The sequence below is a fragment of the Crocodylus siamensis genome, chromosome 5 (assembly GCF_052110815.1).
Source record: "Crocodylus siamensis isolate JL-2025a chromosome 5, ASM5211081v1, whole genome shotgun sequence".
In the NCBI taxonomy this organism is placed as follows: domain Eukaryota; kingdom Metazoa; phylum Chordata; order Crocodylia; family Crocodylidae; genus Crocodylus; species Crocodylus siamensis.
Genome location: NC_143399.1, coordinates 32,846,976 through 32,869,841, shown reverse-complemented (window position 1 = coordinate 32,869,841; position 22,866 = coordinate 32,846,976). Strand labels below are relative to the sequence as shown.

General features: G+C 41.8%; 1 protein-coding gene and 1 long non-coding RNA gene across 2 annotated transcripts; one reads left to right on the top strand and one right to left on the bottom strand.

Moving 5' to 3' along the window:
• The first annotated feature begins 17 nt into the window (after nucleotides 1-17).
• On the top strand, nucleotides 18-14,191 carry TMED5 (transmembrane p24 trafficking protein 5). The gene is made up of 4 exons (XM_090046636.1): nucleotides 18-206; nucleotides 3,099-3,196; nucleotides 5,134-5,317; nucleotides 13,276-14,191. Exons 1-4 carry the CDS (start codon nucleotides 18-20, stop codon nucleotides 13,492-13,494), a joined length of 690 nt encoding a protein of 229 aa, XP_089902762.1. The 3' UTR covers nucleotides 13,495-14,191.
• Nucleotides 14,192-15,674: 1,483 nt separating this feature from the next.
• LOC149863690 (uncharacterized) lies at nucleotides 15,675-21,314 on the bottom strand. The gene is made up of 3 exons (XR_016442249.1): nucleotides 21,044-21,314; nucleotides 18,811-18,952; nucleotides 15,675-18,702 (listed from the first exon to the last, which is right to left on the bottom strand). It is a non-coding gene; the product is annotated as an uncharacterized LOC149863690 (long non-coding RNA).
• Nucleotides 21,315-22,866: the final 1,552 nt, after the last annotated feature.

Sequence of the window (22,866 nt, the reverse complement as noted above, 5' to 3'; positions counted from 1 at the left end):
CGCCGGGCAGGGGTAGGATGGGGGCGCAGATCCTCCGCCTCGTCGGGCCCGCGCTGCTGCTGCTGTTGCTGCTGCGGCCGCCTGCCGGCGCCGCGGAGTTCGCGCAGTCCCTGGACGGAGACTTCACGTTCACGCTGCCGGCCGGCCGCACGGAGTGCTTTTTCCAGCCCATGCGCGCGGGCGCCTCGCTGGAGATCGAGTACCAGGTGCAGCAGCGCGCGGCGCCGGGGCCCGCGGGAGGGAGGGGTGGGCGGCGGGCCTGGGAGACGCGCCCCGGATCGCCCGTGACAGCGGGTGCGGCCGGGGTCTCCTCGCCGCGTGGCGGGCCAGTCCCTCCCGCGCGGACACGCGCTGCTGCGGCTGAGGCGGCGCCGGGGCCGGGCTGCTGTGGCGCCACCCGATAGGCCGCCGGGTGCTCCCACAGCGCCCTGCCCGGGCTCGGCCGGCGGCTGCCAGCGGCTTGTCAGCGCCTCTTCGCGCCTCGCCTCCGGGCTCGCAGATCGTCGTGGCTCTCACTCATCCCAGGCGCTTCCCAGCTCGCTTACTTCTCCTTGCGCAGGGCTTATACAGCCAGCGCGTCTCGCTGCCGTCCCCTCCCCTGTGGGACCAACTTTACGTGAGTGTCGCAGGTCGCGGTCTGGAGCCCAGTCCCAGGGCAGCGGTCCCCGGTGCGCTCTCCTTGCACTGCTGCGCCTTAGTGCAGATGAATGCTTTTTTTGTGACGGCGCATATTAGATTGCTGTGTGTTAATGTTTTTTGCAAGCCATTGCGTATTAAGCATCTCATACAGCTATGCTCCGTGGGGAGAGAAGTGTTTAAAAAAACAAAAGAAATAAAAATTAAAGCAGAAAAATTGGCAGGGTGGGCGGATAGGAGCCCTGCTGCCAAAATTGGGCTTTCATTTTTTGCTTCAATAGGTTTCAAAGTGACTTGATTTTTAAATAGTAAAGGAAATACAAGGGCTGCTACTTGTTCATTTCTTTCCTGCCTTCTGTCCCTACATCCGGCCTATGTCTTCAACACATTTCAAATGTGGTTTTGGTAAGGCTACCAGTGACAGGGATGGTGGGGTGTTCAACAGAGCTTGCCATGGAGCAGGGCCTGTTTCCAGTCCAGCCTACACCACTCCCTGGTTCATCCCCTTCCCATACCCTGTCCCACATTTCTCCCAGCCATCATGTAGGCAGACCTCTCTGCAGCCTGGACAGAAGTGATAATTTTCACCTGATCTGGCCACAGAAAACAGTTTATAGCTGTGACCAAGCACAACTGCATGACTGCAAACAGTTTTAAAAATGGCCAAGAGGGTGAAATTCTCACCCCTCATTCCATGAAGTACCAGATAAGGGCATTTCAAAATGTAGCATCTGCTGTAACTTGTGTCTGTGGAGCTCTCAGCCTGTGGCTGTTTTCAGAATGGGAGGGGGGAAAGGAAGCAGAGGGAATTCAGTCTGCCTGCCCCCAGACTGGAGCGGGTATATTGGAACCTTCCCAGGTGGAGGGGCTCCAATTCACCCACCTCACCATTTGGCACCAAGAACGGGCTCCCTCTGCTGCCTTCCCCCCTCCACCCTTCTGAAAATATCAAGCACTGCCACATTGCTATGGTGCTAACTCCCAACCCCAGCAAGATTCTTCTCCCCTCTGGAACCAACAGTGAACTTCTGTTTAGTCTGGGGTAACACTGTAATCCAGAAGGCTTTGCAGAAATCATTCTGAGTTACAGCTGGGAGCCACACTTCTGTCTGCAGCAAGTTCTTGGGCGCTTTATTTTTACATTCACTTTCAGCATATAAAAAATAGACTGAGGCATATTTTCTCACATGCAGTGTGCACCAGAGTAAGATGTACACCTTGTTTTTGAAAGGCAGAATGAAGAATAAAGGGTGCCTGTACACAGGCATAGAGGCTGCTCAGATGTGCTGTAAATACCATGTTCCAGCAGACTCCAGCGTCACGTGTCAGTGTCCCCAGGCTGAAAAATGGCAGCAGGGATGTTTTAACTAAAGCCTGTTGTAGTTATAGCGCCCCCTGCCACCACTTTTCAGCATGGGGATGTTGATACACATGACACTTTGGGCACTTTAATTAGAGCAGCTCTCAGAGCCACTCTAATTAAAGTGCCCCCCCACCTCCCGGAGCACATGTATAAATGCCCAAAATTCTTTCCTTGTAGTACATAACTGAGTAGTAGGAGCTAGTGAACCAAGTCTACTCACTGTTCTGCTCCCAGTGGATCAAGCAGCAGAAACTGCTCTTGCTATATTTCTCATATCCAATATGCACTCCAATTTCTGGCAGCTGTTTCTTGGAGAAAAAAGATGTGCACTGTATGTAAGAAAATTAAAGCATACCTTTTAAATACATTGGAAAGGAAATGAATCATTTGATGTTTAGAAGATGTTTGACCCTATCAGATATTCGTATCATACCAGCCCTGCAGTAGTCCTGATCAGTCATTGGGGGTTTTTTGTTTGTTTTATCTTTAATTTTAATTGTGTTAAGTAGAAAGGATTCAAGTTATAGTTGTGAATGGCTAAGCAGAAAAAAAAGTATTTAAATGTACAAGTCATGATGACTAAGTACAAGGAGAATTTTACCTATGGTTGGTTCAAGTTTGCCAGTGACAAGTCAACAATGTATGCTATGACATCCGAATTCTGATCCAGCATGCTTAGATTATATGGCAGCTTCAAAGTTAGGTTGCTAGTGATCTCTTCATTTTGGTCAGCATGTGTCTAATTATTTTCTTCCCTCTTCATTTTCATAAACTCCCAGTCTTGCAGCAGTTAAAGTCAGTGTAAGAGTTGTCATTGACTTCAGAAGGAGGAGGATGTTATACATTTCCTTAACATATCATGGATAGGTTAATGTCTATACTGGAATTTGAAAGAGCATTAAAGCCTCTCTTGGAAGAACTGCTTTTAAACCTGAATTTGGCTAACTTTGTTTAAATTCTAGGTTAGGTGTATTTGTTCTTAAGAAATTGCTGCACAGATTAATACTAATAATTATTAGTAGTATTGTAGTAGTATTTAATTTTTTTCTTTCAATAGCTCAATGGCAGTGGACATTTATTTATTTTTTTGGCTTTACAGGTTCTGGATGGAGCAGGATTAGATGTTGATTTTCACTTACAATCTCCAAAAGGTGTCACCCTCATTTTTGATCGGAGAAAATCTGATGGAGTCCATACGTGAGTTTTAAATCTCTAAACTTAAACCTTCTTGTCATATACACCACTAATCGCTTCTCGGTCTCTTGAAGGCTCAGATCGAGTGTTTATTCAAATACGTTTTCAGAAAAGTTAAGTTAGGACTTTGAAATCATGGCTGTTTTTAATATTCATAAAACCTGGCTTTGGTGAACATCAGGAACCTTAAGTCATTCTTTGAAAGTTAAATCTAAAAGGCTAGTCAGTGATTGCTAGAAAATGTTTGATAAATAAGGGTATTTCAGAGTGTTTGATTTGTGTGGATATAATATGGACTTCTTTACAGAGCAGCTTGAGCTCATGAATATTTGTTGTGGTATGATGTTCATCTGTTCATTAGAGGTGCATCAATACATTGGTCCTGTATGATATTGGCACTGATAAAAGGAAAATTGACATGATCGGCAGTCGGCTTTTTTTGGCTGATATGGTCAATAACGTCACCGATAAATGTCATATACATGTGCGCAGCTGCGGCGCAGCACGCAAGCAGCCAGGAGCTCAGCCCAGCAGTGTGAAGAGAGCAGTGTCTGGCTGGTAAGTCAGTTCATGAACACCTCACGCCACCCATAGGCAGCGGGAGCGGTGTTGATAGGGACGTGGTGGCGACAAGCAGGGACCACCCGCAGATGTTGGGGGCGGGGGAGTGGAACGTGAGCCCCCCAGATCTATGCACAGGGCTAAGGCAGGCTGCTACTGCAGGCTGGGCCCAGGGGCAATGCTGGTCTCTTCCCAGTGGGAGGCTGAGCTAGGGCTGTGCTCAAGATAGGCGGTGGCAGTGTTAGAAAAGGTGCTACAGGGTAGGCTATAGCCACCCCAAAATTCTCTGTAGCCACCCTGTAACAGCATTGCTGCCACCCACCTTGAGTGCAGCCCAGCCCAGTCCCTCTGCCAGGAGCCCAGTGCTGCCCATGTCCCCAGGTTGCAGTGGCAGCCTGCCCTTGCCTCATGTACAGATCCAGAGGACACATGCCTCCCCCATGACCTCCTGGGGTGCGTGCAGTGGTGAGAGCCAACCCCCCCATGCCCAGGATGAGCCACAGATATGTCCCACGCCCTGCCTCACCTGCGCAGTGCCTGCCCCAGCTCCACTCCCTCCCTCACCAGAGGGGCCTCTATCTGCTTCCCCACACTCCTTCCCTCCCCACTTTTCCCTTCCCTTTTCCCTCACAAAGGGACATACCAGCCGAACACGCTCTCCATGCTGCTGGGCCGCATAGCAGCAATCGGACCAGCCAATGTGGCTCATGAAAAATCAGCCATCCGTACTGGCCCAAAAAAATCTCTACTGGTGCACACCTACTGTTCATTAGCCATCAAGAGATCAAAAGAACTTATTTGTGGAGTTCAAAAAGGTTCTTTCTTTAATATACAAAATAAACTTTTCAGTAACCTATAACCATTTCAAGGAGTTGTGGGCTTGGCTTGTCAATCTGATTCTTCTCTACAAGTTTGTATATATGTTTTCTAAATAGTACAATTAAATTAAAATTATACTTTCCCATTGACTTGAGTGAAACAGGATCTATTTGTGAAGATGGGAGTGCTCCTTTTTACAGCCAGTGCTCAATTTAAACTTTAGCTATGGTAAAACAAAAATACAAGACAACAGTCAGCTTGTACTTAAAGTGCTGATTGCACACAATAATCTTTCAAAGCTTGAATTTAAAAAAATTCAAGGAAACCACTGTTCCTTAGGATCAGATTTCAACCTAGCTGGAGCATATGTTTTTAAGAAAACAATGTAGATGTTGTAGTAATCCCAATCTGTAGCGTGTCCTAACTTTTCATATACATTTTATAGTGTATTTATTTATCTGTAATCACATGACTAAGTGATGTAAAGAACTGTATTTAAAATGCAACTTTAGAGTCAATATTAAAAATATAATGTGTTTAATTGTATTTGCTTATATCAGCATAGAAGCAGAAGATGGAGATTACACGTTCTGCTTTGACAACACGTTCAGTACCATTTCAGAGAAGGTGATTTTCTTTGAACTGATCCTAGATAATGTGGGGGAAGAAGGACAAGACCAAGAAGACTGGAAAAAGTACATTACAGGCACAGATCTGCTAGATATGAAACTGGAAGATATTCTGGTAAGTATTCTGTTCTACAAGCATCAAGTGACTCAGGTTTTAAAACATTTGAAAGAGGCATCAACTTTTTATTCTGGGAGATAAACCTTTTATTCTGGGAGATATGCCTCCTTGTGCTAACATGATGGTCCTTACCAGCTCAGATAGAACAGTTGGTCAAGTCCTTTATAGCGATACATAGATTTCATAGACGTTAGGGCTGGAAGGGACCTCAGAAGATCATCAAGTCCAGCTCCCCTCCCAAAGGGCAGGAAGTCAGCTGGGGTCATAGGATCCCTACAGCAGCATCAACTCATTCTCCAAGGTAAAGGTTTCTTTTTTCCTTATGCATTCTCTGTGATTTAACTGCTTGTTGCCTTTAAGAAAGGCTTGATACTGAAGTAAGAAAGCCCAATTAGCTAATTTATTATAATCCTTAATCAGGAAAATGTAAAGCTGTGTGGATGCTTATCTTGCTGGGATCCTATGACCCCAGCTGACTTCCTGCCCTTTGGGCAGGGGGCTGGACTCGATGATCTCCCGAGGTCCCTTCCAGCCCTAATGTCTATGAGATCTATGAAAATCTAACCATAGAGGAATGGTCAGTTATGGCAGAGGATGCAGCATGGTAACATAGCATTAGTCAAGCTTTCAGGATCAACCTAGTTGTTTACAAATGATGAAACGTGTTCTTTGTTGTAGCTTATGCTTTGCAGCCTGTAAAGTCTCAAAAGTTAGGAAACTCAGAAGAACATTTTCACAACTTCCTCTTATGTCTTTGTGTCCTTGCTGTTGGGGTCTCAACTGGGAAACAGACCAGCTTTTACTATGTTCTGATTAAAGTGTTCTGAAGCTCAGCAAAAAACAAAGTTGTATTTTGCTTTTTCTACTCAAACTCTGATACAGAATATGTTTGCTAGTCCTTAAAATGCACCTGACATTTTACTTGGCATAAGCAAAAAGTGTTTGGGGAATTGTTTAAGTATAAAGTATTAAAAATGCCAGATATAAGTTATAGGGCAGCTTTTCCCAACCAGCATGCGATGCGGCATTTTGGGCTGGAGCTATGCCCCACCACCTGCTGCTGCTGAGGACACAGACAGATGGGGAGCGTGGCTTCATCCAGGCAGGGGGCATGGCTCCAACCCAAAATGCTGTCCAGCTGGCCGTGCACCACCCCCGCTGGTGTGCGGTGGTGCTTTATTTAGGTAAGTGTGCCGTGGACTGAAACAGGTTGGGAAACGGTGCTACAGGACACTGAGTCATAGGCCAAAGAACAGCACTGAGAAATAAGAGATCTGGATTGTAGTTCTGACGGTCATGAACTTGTTCTTTAAACTAGGCAAGTCATATAATCTCTTCATTGCTCAAGTAGTAATCCCAGCCAGAGAGTTATTAACTATATCCCAGGGGAGTTTTGAGGCATAATTGATTAAACCACATTGAATTTCTTGGAACATGATTTAGGTATGGAAAGTGTTTCTATTAAGATTAAAGCAGGCTCCAAGTAAGTACGTTGGTAGAAGACTTTATCGCTATTTTTTGTCTGCTGGGATCTTGCTGTATCATAGCTTTTATTTTAGATGTAAGAGAATGAACTTGATACTTACATAGCTGTACATGTTAGGAATCAAACTCAAGGTCACAAACAAGGCAGTGAATCTGACTCCTCCAGTAGCCATATAAGCTGACCCCTCTTATCTTCATATAAGCAAACTTATACACGGCCCTGCTCTTAGAAGGCAAAAAGGAATAGCACAGCCTGAGGAATACTATTTTCAATGAGCCCCTAAACATTTATATCAGTGAACTGCCTTCCTGAGTACTTTAGTTTTTCTTTCTTAAATACAGCTCTTCTGCATACTGAGTCAGATGGCTTCTAGTGTACAATAGGATCACTGGAAATTCTACTGTCAGCCACTACATACATTGCTTGCATTGATTGGGCATTACTTAAATTTTACATTGGCCCTACTTTGTCTTCTTCTCTGCGTATACTCCAATTACAGCCTTCCATACCTCCCTACACTGTTCCTTTCACTGTACGCACTGATGCTTGCTTGCATTACTGTGACCATTTTTTCACATTGCTGTGTAAACAGCTTTGCACAAGCTTCAGGCAACTACTGGGCCTCAGCAGTAGTGCAGGGATCCAGAGTACCAATTTTAAACAGTGTACAAACAGGCTGCAGTATTGAACTCTGAACTCACTTGCTGGTAAAGCGGCTGTCAAAGCAGAAACACAGTGCAGAGAGAATCTGTCTTGAAACAGTAGTTGATTTACACTGCATCAGTTGTCCCATGAATCAGTTCAGAAAGTCATGCATTTTTATCATGCTCTAATTTTATAATGAAGCAATAATTTGATTTAATAAATACCAAAATTATTAATAAAATGCTTGAGATGCCAAATATGTAATGTATTTTATTTTTGAAAAGTAGATAGTTTTCATTTTGCCAGTACAATTAAAGATTTTAATTACAAGGTACATGGCTTTTCTAATCCCTAGAGCCATATAAAGGATTCAGGAAGGCTTAATGAGTCTGACAAGTCCTGATGAGACAACACAGATCTGAACTCTGCCTCAAATAGCAATGTCATGCCAGTTCCCCTTTTAAAATTGGGGCCATGCCAATATCTAGTTAGAGAAGGTAGTTAGCAGAATGAGCAGCAGGAGAAAAGCAATTCTTAAGAAAAATATCCCTCTTTCATGCAAAGTCATTTCTAAATGTTCTTCTTCAAAGAGATACTTACGCAGAATTTTGAGCACTTGGGCATCAGTAAATTTCACTTGAGCATCAGTAAATTTTAAAGATGAATAGTAATGTAAATGAATGATATGGTTATTTATAATGCTGTCATTAACTTAGTCAAGTTATTAATTCTGTGGAATTCCTGGAAGAGCTTTTAAATTAGATATTGCATAAGAAACTTGCTGGGGAAATTGAAGAAGTGTAGGTAGGATACTTTCATATGCAGACTGCTTTGGGCTGTAGATACTCAGTGTTCAGTAACATATTATCTTTGGCATCAACATCAAGTTACTGATATCCAAAAATAGCCGTTTTGAAATGAATACACATCATGGCAAGTTGAGATTCAGGCTTATACCTTCTGCATGGCTTTTCCTCTAGGATGTCAATATTTAACTTTCACTAATAATTTCTGTAGTGAATATAGGAAGTTGTAGTAGACAAAAAAAAAACTGAATTCCAAAGTCTGAGGGCTCAAGAGTTCTGCAGTATGTCAGTGGTAAGGAAATGCTGAGCACCAGGTAAACGCAGTGTTTTTAGCCTCTGATTCTGCGTTACACTGAGGATGGATACAGCAAAAGGCAACAGATTGCAGGATTGGGTCTCCAGTTTGTAATCTGAGAAGGGATTTTAAGATGCTACTTCCCTAGAGCCAAAAGTTTTGTAGGAAACTTTTCAGTTCCCCGAAACAGCCATTACATTATAACTCTGTAAAGACCCTCGGTCATTCCTATAAAGGTTTCATGGCTAAGTTCAGAATCCTTCTGGTTTATCAAGTCCGTAAGATAAAATTTTAATGATTACCAAAAGGGATAAAAGAGAAGTAGAAATTGTATTGTTATATTTTCTGGGAATAAATCAAAGGGATATTGAGCCACCAAATGATCTGATCAACTGGCTGTTCTTAATACTTGCTTGCACTGGGTGTTTATACTATGGGACTGACTACAGTCAAAAGGGAAAATGCCTTATTTAAAAACTACACTGAGAAAGTGGCGTTGGCTAAACTCTTCTTCTACATCAGTGAATCAGTAAAGCAATGAATGTATAGGGCAGTAACTCATGTTGTGTTCATCTGGATCATAATACCTATGGAGCCCACAGCAGATTAACTGTTACAGAAATGCCCACAGCAGAGCTCTGTTAAAAAATGTGAGGTCTTATATGGTTTACATTGGTGCTGCTCGCAAGTGGTACTTAGTAAAAATCACTTAACGGATCTTTAAATGCTGGAGTAATAGTTCTGACTTATCTACCTCCTGTTCTATAGATAATGTAATGCCACTTTGGAAAACTTAGATCTAATTATATTCAGAAAGATAACAATATGGGATCTTTTATCCTGGATTCTAGCTGCACTATCAAATGTTTGCTACTCACAATATCAGATATGATAAGTTAGAAGGCTGTTCTGAGGGCCTCATCTTAGGAATTCATTTTAAAGTTTCATATTATTTGCTTTTGGAACATTCTGGAAGGTCAGTTTACTTTCATGGGTTGTAGCAGAGGCACAGAACCCAATGGGCAGAGGTGTAGCTGGGGTTTGGACTTGGGTTGCTGTACCGTTCAAGCAGTGCAAACAAGCAAGTATGTAACATTGCAGGCATTTGCTACCAAGATGCCAAGAGCAGCTTTCTTGGAGCTAATGGCTTAGTCCAGTGGTGCTCAATGTTTTGGTCCCAGGGTTTGGATAAGTGGCACAGAGCCAATCTGTGGGCTGGATTAGGCCCTGCATGGCAGGACCAGGCCCCAGTTGCCCCTGTGCTTCCTCAGTTGGCCCCATGCTGCCCTGCACTGCCTGGTTCTGCCCTGTACTTCTCCAGTTGATCTCACATACCCAATCTAGTGTGCAGAGCCATGCTTTCTGGCCCCCAGGACTCCCCCCAGCAGTCTGGCAACCTAACAGTAGGGGAAGCAACAATTACCTGCCACCACTCCCCCACAGCAAAATTTTCAGACTCACAAGGAACCCTGTGGACCAGTTGATATGGCTCCACAGGCTGGATCCCTCTCACAGGCTAGAGGGTGAGTACATGTGGCTTAACGAATGGACAAAGCTGTATGTTCCAGTGGATGGAAGGCTCTGAGAAACATACATACTAATCATGCTTATAGTAATTGGTGGTTACAGTAACTAAAACTCATAAGGAGCCAGCCCGGCCAGGCCCCTGCGGCTGCCGGCTGGGTCCTGCTGTGTCATGTGGTTCTGGGCACGCACTTGGGAACCGCAGGGCCTGGGTCAGGCCAGGCTGGCTCCTGCTGCTTCACGTGGTCCTGGCCATGGAGCTAGGAACCACACACCACCAGAGCAGCTGGTGGGGCAGCAGGGAGAGGCAGAGGTGGGTGGGGAAGGAAGGGAAGTGGTAGGGGAAGAGTAGCAGTGGCAGGTGGAAGTCAGGAAGTGGCAGTGAGTGGGCAGGCAGGAGTGCAGTGCCCTGGGGCCAGGGCCAGTGGCAGCAGGAACCAGCTGGGAACCGCAGTAGCCAGGCTGGCCCCTGGTGCATTCTGCAGTCCTCGCCATGCAGCTGGGAACCATGTGCTGCCACAGCGGTGGGTGGGAAGAAAGGAAAGTGGCCGGGAAGGGGATTGGGGACAGGTGGGGGTGGAAGTGACAGCAAGTTGGTGGGCGAGCGTGCAGGGCCCACACCAGTGCTCCAGGTCCAGGGCCATGGCTGGCAGGAGCCCAGGGTGGGGAGACAGGAGTGCAGAACCTGGGCTGGCAGGGGCTCTTATGGAGCTGGGCCATTTCCGCACCTCTCCCTGCCAGCAGCCTGGCCACATGCAGTCATGGGTCTTGCCGGGACTGCGTACCACCAGGGTGTCCATCTACTGTGGGCCATGAACACTCTGAGGCCTCACGACCTGCTGGTGGTGGTGGTGGCAGCAGCAGGGGCTGCACGCAATAAAAGGAGGGGGAGCACATTTGTAGGGGGTCCCCCCCACAACCCACCATACACATGCACCCACATACCCCACACCTAAACTCCCTCACATACCCCAGCTACCCTCCTCATCCACACATGCCACAACCCCTCAGCCACCCTCCTCTCCACTCATGTCCCCTCCACAAATCCTGTACCCAACACTTCCACATACAGTATGCCCACGCTTATCTACACCCCCACACAGCCACACCCTCCCCCACACTCCACATACACAGTCCTACACAAACTGTGTACCCACCCCTCCATACCCCCCCCACCAATGCATAAAAGTAAGACTTCATTTTAAGCTATCATGCAATCATCTCTATGTACATAAATCAGGACAATATTTTTTAAAATCAAATTAATGTATGTTGTCCAATTGTTGATGTTGATATAATTTGTTTTTTTCCTCCAGTTCCAAGATGGCAAACTCCCTAGCCAAAAGGAGTATTTCTGGGGGCAAGGGGAGGGACTTCCGGTTCCAAGATGCTGACCAGGGGGCAGCCCTCAACAGGTGCCCTCAACAGCTGGCCAAAACTTGTTAAGCAGCTTTCCAGCCAAAATAACTGCCCACCCCTGCCTAATAACTATACAAGTGTGCAGGACAGAGCACATAAATATCACACAACACCTTTTACCTTTATCAAGCCACAAACAGACAGCTGCACAGTAACTAGTGGAATTAGCATCACATAAATAGATGATTCCCAGAAGAAATGTCTTTCATTTAAGCTTTTTGTCACAGAATTTCCTTTGTTAACAAAGACTTTAAGTTTCCCAGTATTATCTCAGGCACACCCTGACTTCCACGTTCAGCAAAATGCAAACTTTTGAGAACTAGGAAATTAAGTACTCAGGTAATGTATGTGCAACCTCCAATCTCCCTGACTTCAGGCAAAGCCATTGGAAACCAGAGAATGTGTGTTGGTAAGTGAGGTAAACTGGAGGGGGCATTTCCCTTGTGGAGGGAGTGTGAGAGCTCCTCTGCCTGACCCCTCTTAGGCCTGATAAAAAGGAAACAGGTGGATGTGCATGCAAAGAAATCCACTACATCTTGTAGACTTATTAGTGTGGCACAGGGACTTCTTGGTGTGAAGACTATTAATTAAAAGTAGGAAGATGACTGGTCTATGAATTTAACAAAAGGGAAAGTGAAGCAGTGTTAAATGGCATTATGCAGTAGGGAAAAGGGGTCATAGAATGACCAGATTTGGTGTTCTTTTGTAGATGAGGCTAAATGTTTGATAGTTTCATAGTTTCTAGGGTCGGAAGGGACCCGAGTAGATCATCTAGTCCAACCCCATGCCATGACAAGAAAGATTACTGGGGTCAAACAACCCCAGCAAGGTGTACATCTAACCTCCTCTTAAAGACCCCCAGGGTAGGAGCCAGCACCACTTCTTTTGGAAGTTGGTTCCAGATCCTAGCTGTCCTGACAGTGCAGTAGCACATCCTGATATCTAGCCTAAATCTACCCTCTACCAGCTTGTGACCATTATTCCTGGTCACTCCTGCTCAGAGGAACAAGGACTTCCCCAGTGCCTGCTGATTCCTCCCCCCCTCCCCCCCAACTAGTTTGTAACAGGTCACTAGATCCCCCCTCAGCCTTCTCTTGTGGAAGCTGAACAGGTTCAGATCCCGTAGCCTCTCCTCATAGGGCCTGCCCTGCTGCCCCCTGATCATACGAGTGGCCCTCCTCTGGACCCTCTCCATGTTGTCCACATCCCTCCTGAAGTGTGGCGCCCAGAACTGGATGCAGTACTCCAGCTGCAGCCTGACCATAGTAAGGCAGGTACTTTGAATGGTACAGACCATGAACTAAAAGGCAAAGATGCATGTATGCTATAAGCTGATCAAAGATGGTAGAGTTAAAATTGTGTGGGCATGTGCTTAATTTCTACATATGGGGGGAGGGGAGGAAAAAAAAAAAATCAGGAAATAATGTTTTGCTAAACTTCTATATTCTGTAAGGGAACAAAACACCAATGGGCAACTTTGGCACTGCTAACAATGTTTTTTCCATCGCATATACAATAAATATACACTAATCTAAATGAAAGAACAAATGAAGAGCCTCTGAGATCATGCCCCATTCATACTTACTGTCCAGTAGACAAGTAGTTAAAAGTTGTGCACACAGTATTTTCAAGTGTTGTTTGTGAGAATAAAAAACAGCCATATGGAGTGGTGATGTTTCTTGAAGTGAGAGCTGTGACATGTATTTAGAAGTATATTTTCTGTGTTCCTTTCCGAGTGATTTTGCATTCTAAAAATACTCTTCTGTTTGTTCCTTATCAGGAATCCATCAACAGCGTCAAGGCAAGGTTAAGCAGAAGTGTCCAGATTCAGAACCTACTCAAAGCATTTGAAGCTCGCGATCGCAATATACAAGAAAGCAACTTTGACAGAGTGAATTTCTGGTCCATGGTCAACTTGGGAGTTATGGTGGTGGTGTCAGCTGTTCAGGTTTACATGCTGAAAAGTCTTTTTGAAGATAAGAGAAAAAGTAGAACTTAGTATCTGCCATCCATGTTCATAATACATGGAGAGAGGAAAACGCAGTAAACCACTACAGAAACATGAATCTTCCCTCCATCTTGTTTTGAAAAGGCACTATACTTAACAAACAGGTTCTTCATTTACATGCAACTTTTTTAACATGAACAAAATGCCTTTTCTAGAACCCTTCTATCTCTGTAAGTGCTATTAACAGCAGCAAGATTTTAAGCTGGTTGCATTTATCAATAACTTTTTACTAGGTTATGCATAATACACAGGATATTGGAACAAATGCAAAGTAATGTTGATACCTGCTATATAATCATATTTCCATAATCATTTAAAAAATCTTTCTATGCCAACATCAATACTAATAGGGTGGGGGTTGCTTTTTTTTTTTTTAATATCCGAACTGAGTGAAGTTATACATGTGCCTAACCGTTTGCAGGTTTGGTGTGCAAATTAGTAACCTTCAATTGTTGTCAGTTGACTTCAAGGATGTAAATGTGTAAATTTTCCTCCAACTATTTTTTTTTTTTTTTTTTAACTGTTACTGTACAACTTAATGCAGAAACACTGGGCTGACACTTACAAAATAGTTAATTTTTTCCTTTCACTTTTGTATACAAATGACTGACATCAGCACTTTAAAGAAACATGGTCAATGTGAAATCTATTTTTTTTTAACTAATTAAAAGTAGTTCATAGCCACAAAGCTTGCCACCTTAGTCTTTTTGTCAGTTTTTGTGGTTTTTACAATCCTGTTTTTGTTATTGTTGCTGTATCAAAAATCTATACAAGCAAGTGAAACTGACTGCCTGAAGTAGTCAGATGCACCAAATAAGCCAATTGAAATGCAGCATATAATTTTAGTTATTGTAATTGTAAGTGTACTTTTAATAACTAACTTGAACCAAAAGTATGGTTTCTTAGGCAACTCTGTTCCTTCAGTAGTGCTTAAGGGTAAAATTCTTTGGAAATGTTACCTTGATATTAAATGTTTATATGCTTTTAAAATTTGTTTTTGTTGCTGTTTTATTTACTGGTTTTCCTAAGACTTGCTAAAAGGTTAAGCAAAGTAATGCTGCAATGAATAGGGTAGCAGATCACAAATGTCAAAACTCAAGTTCAGTAAAATCCTTTCCTACTCCCTATAAGCAGAAACAGCAAATCTTTAGTTGTGTATCTATTCTTATAGCCTGCTCTCATGTGTAGGCTGTTTGCATTGACAAAGTCATCTGAAAGTAGCCAACAAGATTCAGGTCTACATTTTGGGATTAAGTTAATAGCATAAGTTAAGATGGTCATCTCTCAATAACTATGCAAATGGTTTGCAAAGATAGAATTTTCTGATGCTCAGGGAATAGAAAGTAGAAGTCTCAGATGTGTATCTGTTTTCTGTCATAATATAAGATTGAGTTTATTTTCTTTAAAAAAAATGTAAAAAGGAAATTTTTAATTTTTTTTAAATCAAAACAATACTATGTCTGCATGACATCTATGAGCTAGCTCAAGAAATACAATAGTGTGGACACATCATTTCAGCAGTGCTGTGCTTTGCTTCATGTAAAAAAAAATTTCTTGAAGAAAAAATAAGGCATACCCTGTAGTTCTCCAGTGCCTACAGAACCATTTTCTTACTGACACCCTTTTTGTGAAGCTGTGACTGATAAATCTGGTGTTAAGCTACTGTGTTCTAGTTCTCAATTGAGTTAGTTGATAGAAAAAGCTTTCCTATTATCATGTAGTCACCATGACAATATCTTAGTCTCATTCACAAAATTCAGCATGTGTTTTGTTATTAAAAAAATAGATCAGTGGTCATGATGGGTGAAGGATTTGGTGTTCAAACATAGACAAAAAGCTTTAAATCAAGGTTTGAGGAGTAATGTGTTTTTGTATAAAATGTACAAATCAATGTTTTTTATGCAAATAAGGGAACATAAATGAGACTGGTTGATTGTTTTTATTCTGAAGTAAGTATTAAACAGTTAAGACCTTTTGAATAAAATTATGCAGAAACATGGCAGATTTGCAATAAAATGGAAGTTAAACTTGTGTTTGTGTACTTGTAATATTTGTAGGAAGAGCACTGCATCTGTGCTTTTTACTCTTGTGGTTTGATCCCAGAAGGGATGGAGCAGAATAAGTTACTGATGACTACAGTAAGCATTAAGGGTATACAGCAGACAACAGCAATGCTCAGTATCTTGCAAGACTGAGCAAGTTTTGTAATATTAGCATGCAGCCTGACTGCTCAGTAACGCTTTATGACTTGGGCAATCTTACAATTCAAGTCAGTACAAAGACTGGACTTCCCAAATTGTTGTTTTGTTAACAAAGCAAGTGTCACTTCACATCTCTAAGGCAGGGGTCAGCAACCAATGGTCTGTGTGCCAGATCCAGCACAGCAGACTTGTTCTCAGGGAGCTGTGCCCCTCCCCTACAGCTCTCCAGTGTCTGAGCTTTCCCCTTAGAGCAGAAAAGTTAGGAATCTGGTAGCCAGCCAGTGAAAGGAGAAGAGGGGTGGAGATGTCTGGCCTGCTATCAGCATAGATAGGCAAAAGGATGCCAAACCCTGCTTTAAATAGTAATACTTGTTAGTATCAGGTGAGTGGCAATGAATAAAGGAATTAAATCTGTGATGATAATCAAGTATCAAATGTTATTTAATATTTTGCCAAAATGCTATTTGATATCAAGTAATATCAGATACCCATCTTGCTTAAAATTCTGTAACATTTACAATACTCCCTTGTTACATTTCTTTTCTTAAGAGATCTCCCCTACAAATGTAGCCAATCAAATGCTACTCAAAAGACATCAGGTATCCACATTGTAGCCATATTGGTCTAGAGGAAAAGGCAATCAGAACTCATAGTAGAGATTAAATCTTTTATTAGACCAAGATTTTTGCAAAAACAAAAAAAAAAAAAATTTTAAGGCATGTAAGTTCTCTTTTGAACCTATGTAATTCACAAAAACACTACTGAAGGAACAGCTAAAACTTTTAAGTTTCCATATTCATTATTACTCATCTGACTATATAAAGGGAGCCAGTACCAGGAGCAGCACTAGTATTGTTTTTTGAAAATATTGGTGGCACAAGGAAAAACACCTTACTCTGTCATTTTAATTTCATCTTAACCATAGAAGTAATATTTTTAGGGGCAAGGACAGTGAATAATACTTCCTCAGTTTTCATTGGTTCAAGAAGGTGGTGTACATTATAAATATCACTAAGATGAGACCCTACTTGTTTCAAGACTGCTGATAGACACAAAACAATGAAGAACAAGAGTAACAAACAGTATTCTATAATATAGTAATACGGCAGGATATCATCTTTTGTTAAACGAACTGAAAACTATGATTCATGCCAACAGAAATAAATTACTGACCTTTTCCTCTGTTCCCTTTACCATGCAAGAATACAGAAACATTGTGACATTGAGCTAGAAATCTGCGTGTGATTGGGCATATTTCTGTCCCCCCCAAAAAACAGGCAATATGGCATCCAGGATCAGTTGTGGAAAAGCTCCTCCTATTATCCATTTCCATTAAGCTGCATGAATGTGAAAGTGAACTATTTTTCTACAACTGTTAAAAATTAAATTCCCAAGTTTCCAAAGCAGAGTACATTATACACTACTGGGAAGGACTAGCCAGAGGCAAAAAAGGAATTACAGACAACTTAAGTGTGCAAATATGGTGATCATAAAATAATAAAAATAAAATGTTTATCCTCCATAAAACAGCCCAATTCCTGCATGAAGGAGTGGCTTTATGATGAACTATCAGTGTATTATACAACAGCAGGATCAGTCCAGCATTTGGGAAGAAAGAAAAATATAAGCCTATTTTCTCATTAAAGGCAAGGGTAAACATGCCACTAAAATCACAATAGCAGTCTGATGTAGCAACTGAAAAGAAGCAGGGTGTTTTGTCGTTATCATCAAAACACACGATTAGTTCATGTCACATTCCATGGAAACTGATAAATCACTCAAAATAATGTTTAAAAAGGCATTTAAAAAGATAAAAGCCAGATAAACTAGACAAATATTGTTTCCCTAGAATATTGTTTAACTTGGTGAGAGATCTGACAGATTCTTTAATTTACCCCTTTTCAAGAGTGGGGGGGGGGGGTATCGCAACCCAGAGGGTCTCTCTTATGGTGCTCTGCCAGTGGATACATTCTCTAATGTAAGTGCAAACTCATTTGGTCCCAGAATCTGAACTGAAAATTACTGTGAGCCAGGCCCAGATCAGGGCTTCTCGCTATGGCTGTCTATGTCACTGTGTCAGTATCAGTAGCCAAGGAGTTGATGCAGACATCACTCCACAAGGAGCCTCAACTGCCAGAGAGTCGCAGTGTCTGTGTAGCCCCAGACAGGGAGTGGACACTGCTGGTTTTAGTCAGCAGCAGTGACAAAAAACAAAATTCTGCAGTGGCATTCACTTCCTGTATGATGGCCATGCTGAAAACTGAGCCTGATAGTCACAGCAGTGGAGTTGAGTAGCTGTGAAACATTAACATTTTGGCTTACAACAACCACAGTGAAAACCCCTATGGGTCGGATGACCCAGCTCCATGGGCTGGACACAGGCCACATATTCGACACCAAAGATCTGAGCTCTTCTATTATACTGTCTGAAATCATTAAATATTAAAATCAGGCTAAATGTGGAGAGCAAGCATAACTCCATGACTCTCCAAAGCTTATAACTTTACTTAAGATTCTTATTATTATGACTATTACCAGTTGTGCTAAAACTTTTTAAAAATTAATAAATAGTTTTAACCACTACTGCTTCCTTACAAGGGCTGTAAGAGACAGCTGAGCTTGTTTATACCTCAAAACACAGGCCATTTACAGGCCATGTTTGGTTTCTACCAGGGTAATTGCCATTTTCCCAGTAGAAAACCAAAGAGTGCAGGAATTAAAGTTTGTCTCCCAGTGCAAAAAGGGCTATTCCAAAAGAAAAATCAACCTAGGAATGCAATTTTCAGACACCAACAACAGTCTACTATTTGTATAGCTATCAACTGCCTCCAGAACCTTCAGCCTACAAAACTTCTCCCCAGGGAACATAAACCACTGATCCACATACAGAAAAAGAACAAACATTTCTTACCTAGCAGCAGCAAACAAAAGAAAATAAGCCCAACTTCCAGTAGATATTTACAGTGCGATGTCACAATGATGAGGTGCTAAACTTGCACTGGGAGAGAGGGAGAGAACATATGATACATGTATCTGCACAACTTTGATTCCAGACTTGTGTAAGAATCACTTCAAATCAATGAAATGTATAAAGTAAATGCAATACCTATGTAAGTGTTTACTTTCCTCTTCTACAAAGATGGTTCTTCATAAATTTGTTAAGGCTTCCTCATTCCCTCAATGCTGTGTTGAACTGACCCTAGAGTATTTAATTTTATTTACCAAAAATCCTTAAAACCTATACACATCTAGACAAAAAAAGAGAAAAAAGATTACACAAATAATGTTACTGTAGTGATTGAGTCCAAATATATGAACCATTGATAATTAAGAGTAACCAACTAGTTTCAGAGCTTTTTTTTCCTTCTAAAGAGACAAAGGCCCCAAGATAGAAATAATAAAAATAAAAAGGCAGTTTCTTCAGTTTTTTTAGCACATGCAGTGAAATCAGAATTTATTTAGCCCTTCAGAGCAATATGTAATGCAGAGTAGGCAAGACAGGAAGCCAGTTAACCACAGTTACTGTTATGAAAAGGATAGTTCCCTTTTCTGAAGTGCTTAAAAATTAATGAGCTATAGATACTAATAATTAAGGTCCTACATGACATTGTTTGACATGCTAATTAGACACTGAGAGAATTAAGATGAATAAACTAATTTTAATTAGTTATCTGCAAAATGGATATTATCCCAATATTTTAATTTAAACATAACCAAGATACTGTAAGCATACTGCCATACTTCCTCTGCTCCTCTCCCAGTGTATAGGTAACAGTTAAAAGAGGTAAGCCATGTGCCTTTACTTGTCCCAAAGCAAAATTCTTATTTAGAAAGGACATCTCACTGAGTACTTGTTGTTGTATCCTTCAGGTGCCCGTAGGCAGCGATCAGAGAACTGACTTAAATGATACCTTGATGTTAGGGAGTTGGAACAAAAGGTTTTGGAGAGGATTTTAAAACAGTCTGTATGCATGCCAATCTTGCCAGCCTCTGACTGTACCTTAACTAGTATCTTCTGAAACTACAGTACAACCTATATCTGAGTCTATATGCTCTGTCTTGAACACATTCCCTTTTCAAACCCGCCAGAATTTTTTTAAATTTATGAGGTAAGTTAAAATAAAAAAGAAGCTGCATCTCAGTATGCGTTCCAGAGTTAAGGGACACAGAAAAATCAGCCCGCCCTTCCTCCTTCTCTCAATAGCTTCCTATTGAATCAATATATGCTAAATTAAATATATCCTGTTAATGTTGTATTGACCTGTTTACATATTACAGAGTAGCTCCTGTGACAGATTTCTCTCTGGGTCAGCCTTATTTTAGGTTAAGAATGAATTTAAAGATAAGACTAAAATGTGTTATCAAATTGCTTGCCACCATAAGTAATAATAAAATCAGTTAAAAGCCAGATGGCATTTCCAAAACAGATAATCATACATCCAAATTTCCATTTGGCAGGAATTTGGTTTCAAAATGAAAGGTAGAAATATTGTAGTTGCCTGTGGAAGGGAAAAGCTGAAGAAAAAAGAAGTTAAACAATCTACGTATTTCATTTGCTTATACCTTCATAACGGAGCAGTTTGGAAACCCTGGCTGGAGTAGTCCTCCCGGTGGAACTATGATCACCAGAAGCCACAGAACTCCTCACAGCAGGCTATATAATGGGGATGCCCTGATAACACAGTCCTTGAATCCTAGGCTGCCTAGAGCAATTAATAAAGCTCTAAGAAATCAGCACAACTAACTGCCATGTCCCTTCCTTCAATTTAGACTGCATCAGGTGTCGTGTGTACTGAAAATTAGAGAGTCTTTGATCCTCTCCATTCATTGCCATTTTTCAAGTCAAACACCGATTATGTGTAACTGGAGTATTCAAAACACATGGAGTTGCTCAGTAATGACAGTTGTAAAACTAAAAGATAGCTCAGTCAGTCTGTGCATTTAGATTTCAATCCAAACTTTGCATTCAGGGTGCAAAGTACATGCAAATCTTTTTGGTTCAAAAAATAAGCTATTAAGCCTGTCTGAAAATGTCACTGAGTAGGGAATATAAAAGTCTGCCAGGGGAATCGTTTGGTTCATTTAATTTGCTTTTTTTAAGGTTAATTTGGGATCATCTACCAAGAAAATATCAACTATCCTAGCTGCATGGGATGAGCTGGTAGCAGAACTCAGTGCCATGAACATTCTTTAATCGTTTTTTTTACATCACTCCTATTAAAAGCCTTAAAAAACAGCCTCCTTCACTGTGTGTGAAAATGGCAGCTAGTCACTTAGTTAAAACGACCAACGTTCAGAAAACAGGATGAGAAAAAAGGAAGTCAGGCCCACGTACTAACCAAATCAGGCATGGATTCCTGATCTAACTGATGGCTTCGACAGCTGCTGCTCAAAGACTGCAGAGAAGAAACATTTTGACAGTATACCATCTGGAATCCAGCTGCAGAGAGAAAAAACAGGAGGGTGGAAGATCAGAGTCTATACTTTGGAGAGGGTGAAACAAAAGCAAGCTCAACTGTATAGGTGGGATGGGAGTTAAATGACAGAAGAGCTAAAATGAAGGAAGAAATAGTAGAAATAGTATGGAGGAATCTGGATCACGTCATATATGGAAACATACAGCAGATAAATCAGGTGTGCATGTACTGCAGCAGCTGTGTACACTGTGCATTTCTTGGCAAGTTTGCTGAAAGTCAGCATTAAGTTAAGCCTCATGCAAGTACGACTGACATCCTAAAATTAGATACAGAAATTTACACTAATTAAAAACTATGGCAATACTAATCATACATTTCCCAGATGCAATTTTTAGTTTAACACGTGAGCTAAACCTTCCCCCAAAACTGAAAGCCTATACACATCATTACAGAAGCCAATTACCCCAGTGTTTACCTCAGAAAAACTTAAATGCAAGTTTCATAATCTGTCAGCATGAGCATGATGCTCAATACACAGTATGGTTTTGCTATTTGCCTTCTGATTCCCCCTCCCCACTTCAAAACTGTCTTTCTACAAAGCATCACTTTTTAAATAAAAAAGCCCCTAAGCTGTAGTCTTCCCAACTCCTTTCCTTTCCTACCCCATTAAATGAAGATTTTTATCTACTCCCCTCCCTTAATGCACCCATTCTCCAGCATCCCCACCTTGTCCCTTCTCAACGTCCGACTCTTCAGTTTCCTCTGCTTCAAAATACAAAGTTTGACCACTTTATAACCATTACCCTTCTTCTATTTATTTCCAAATATCTAGTTACCTGGAACTTCTGTCTTCCAATTCCATCCAACCAGTGCTCTCCAATCTAACTTTTGTTCCTTCTAATCCATTGTAACAATTGCCAAATGTGCAATAACCTCTTTCTGGCCTAAGCTCAGTTTCCCATCCTCATCCTTGACCTGTCAGCTGCCTGTGACAGGGGCAAAGCTTTTTCTGAAAAAAAGTGTTGCTTACCCTCAGTATCCATGACTTCTCTCCATTTTATTTTTGCCCCTCACTGCTCTATCATCTCATTTCTCCCTCCAAATCTTTTACAAACAGAAGGGAATTCTTTGGGGTCAGTCCTGCTTCTCCAATTCTTAGGTGATCTCATTTGCAAAAGAAAAAAAAAAAGAAAAAGTCAGGTAACTCTATACATATCACCTCACAGATCTCTCTCCACTCTTGACCTCTCATTCTTGAAACCGAAATCTGAGCCTAAATTCTCTCCTGAAAGTACAGCCATCCATTTGAACTCAACATAGCCAAAACTGAGCTCCTGAATTTTTCGTATTATGCCTCTCTCGCTGTAGACATCATCCTTCCTGTTACTCAGACCACTTCATTCTACATAGCATTTGGACGATCTAGATTTTGCTATCCATGCACAAAGTTAAATTCCCTAGTTGAGGTGTCCATCATTTTGTGTCCTGACTCTTGCAGTCTTGCAAAATTTTCTCTCTGCCTACATTTGTTTATTCAAAAAGGCTATGGAGAAGATGACTTTTCTAGGCTGTTGCTCTTACCACGTCAGCCTTCCCTATGCATCCATTCACTTTTGGCTCCACCTTCTTCACCATGAGCTACCTTTATTCACTTTCAAATTTCTTTACTGTTTATTTCTGTCATATCTTCTCTTACATAGCATCAAGATGTGGCATGAAGCAAAGCATCTACAAAGTAAGATTGC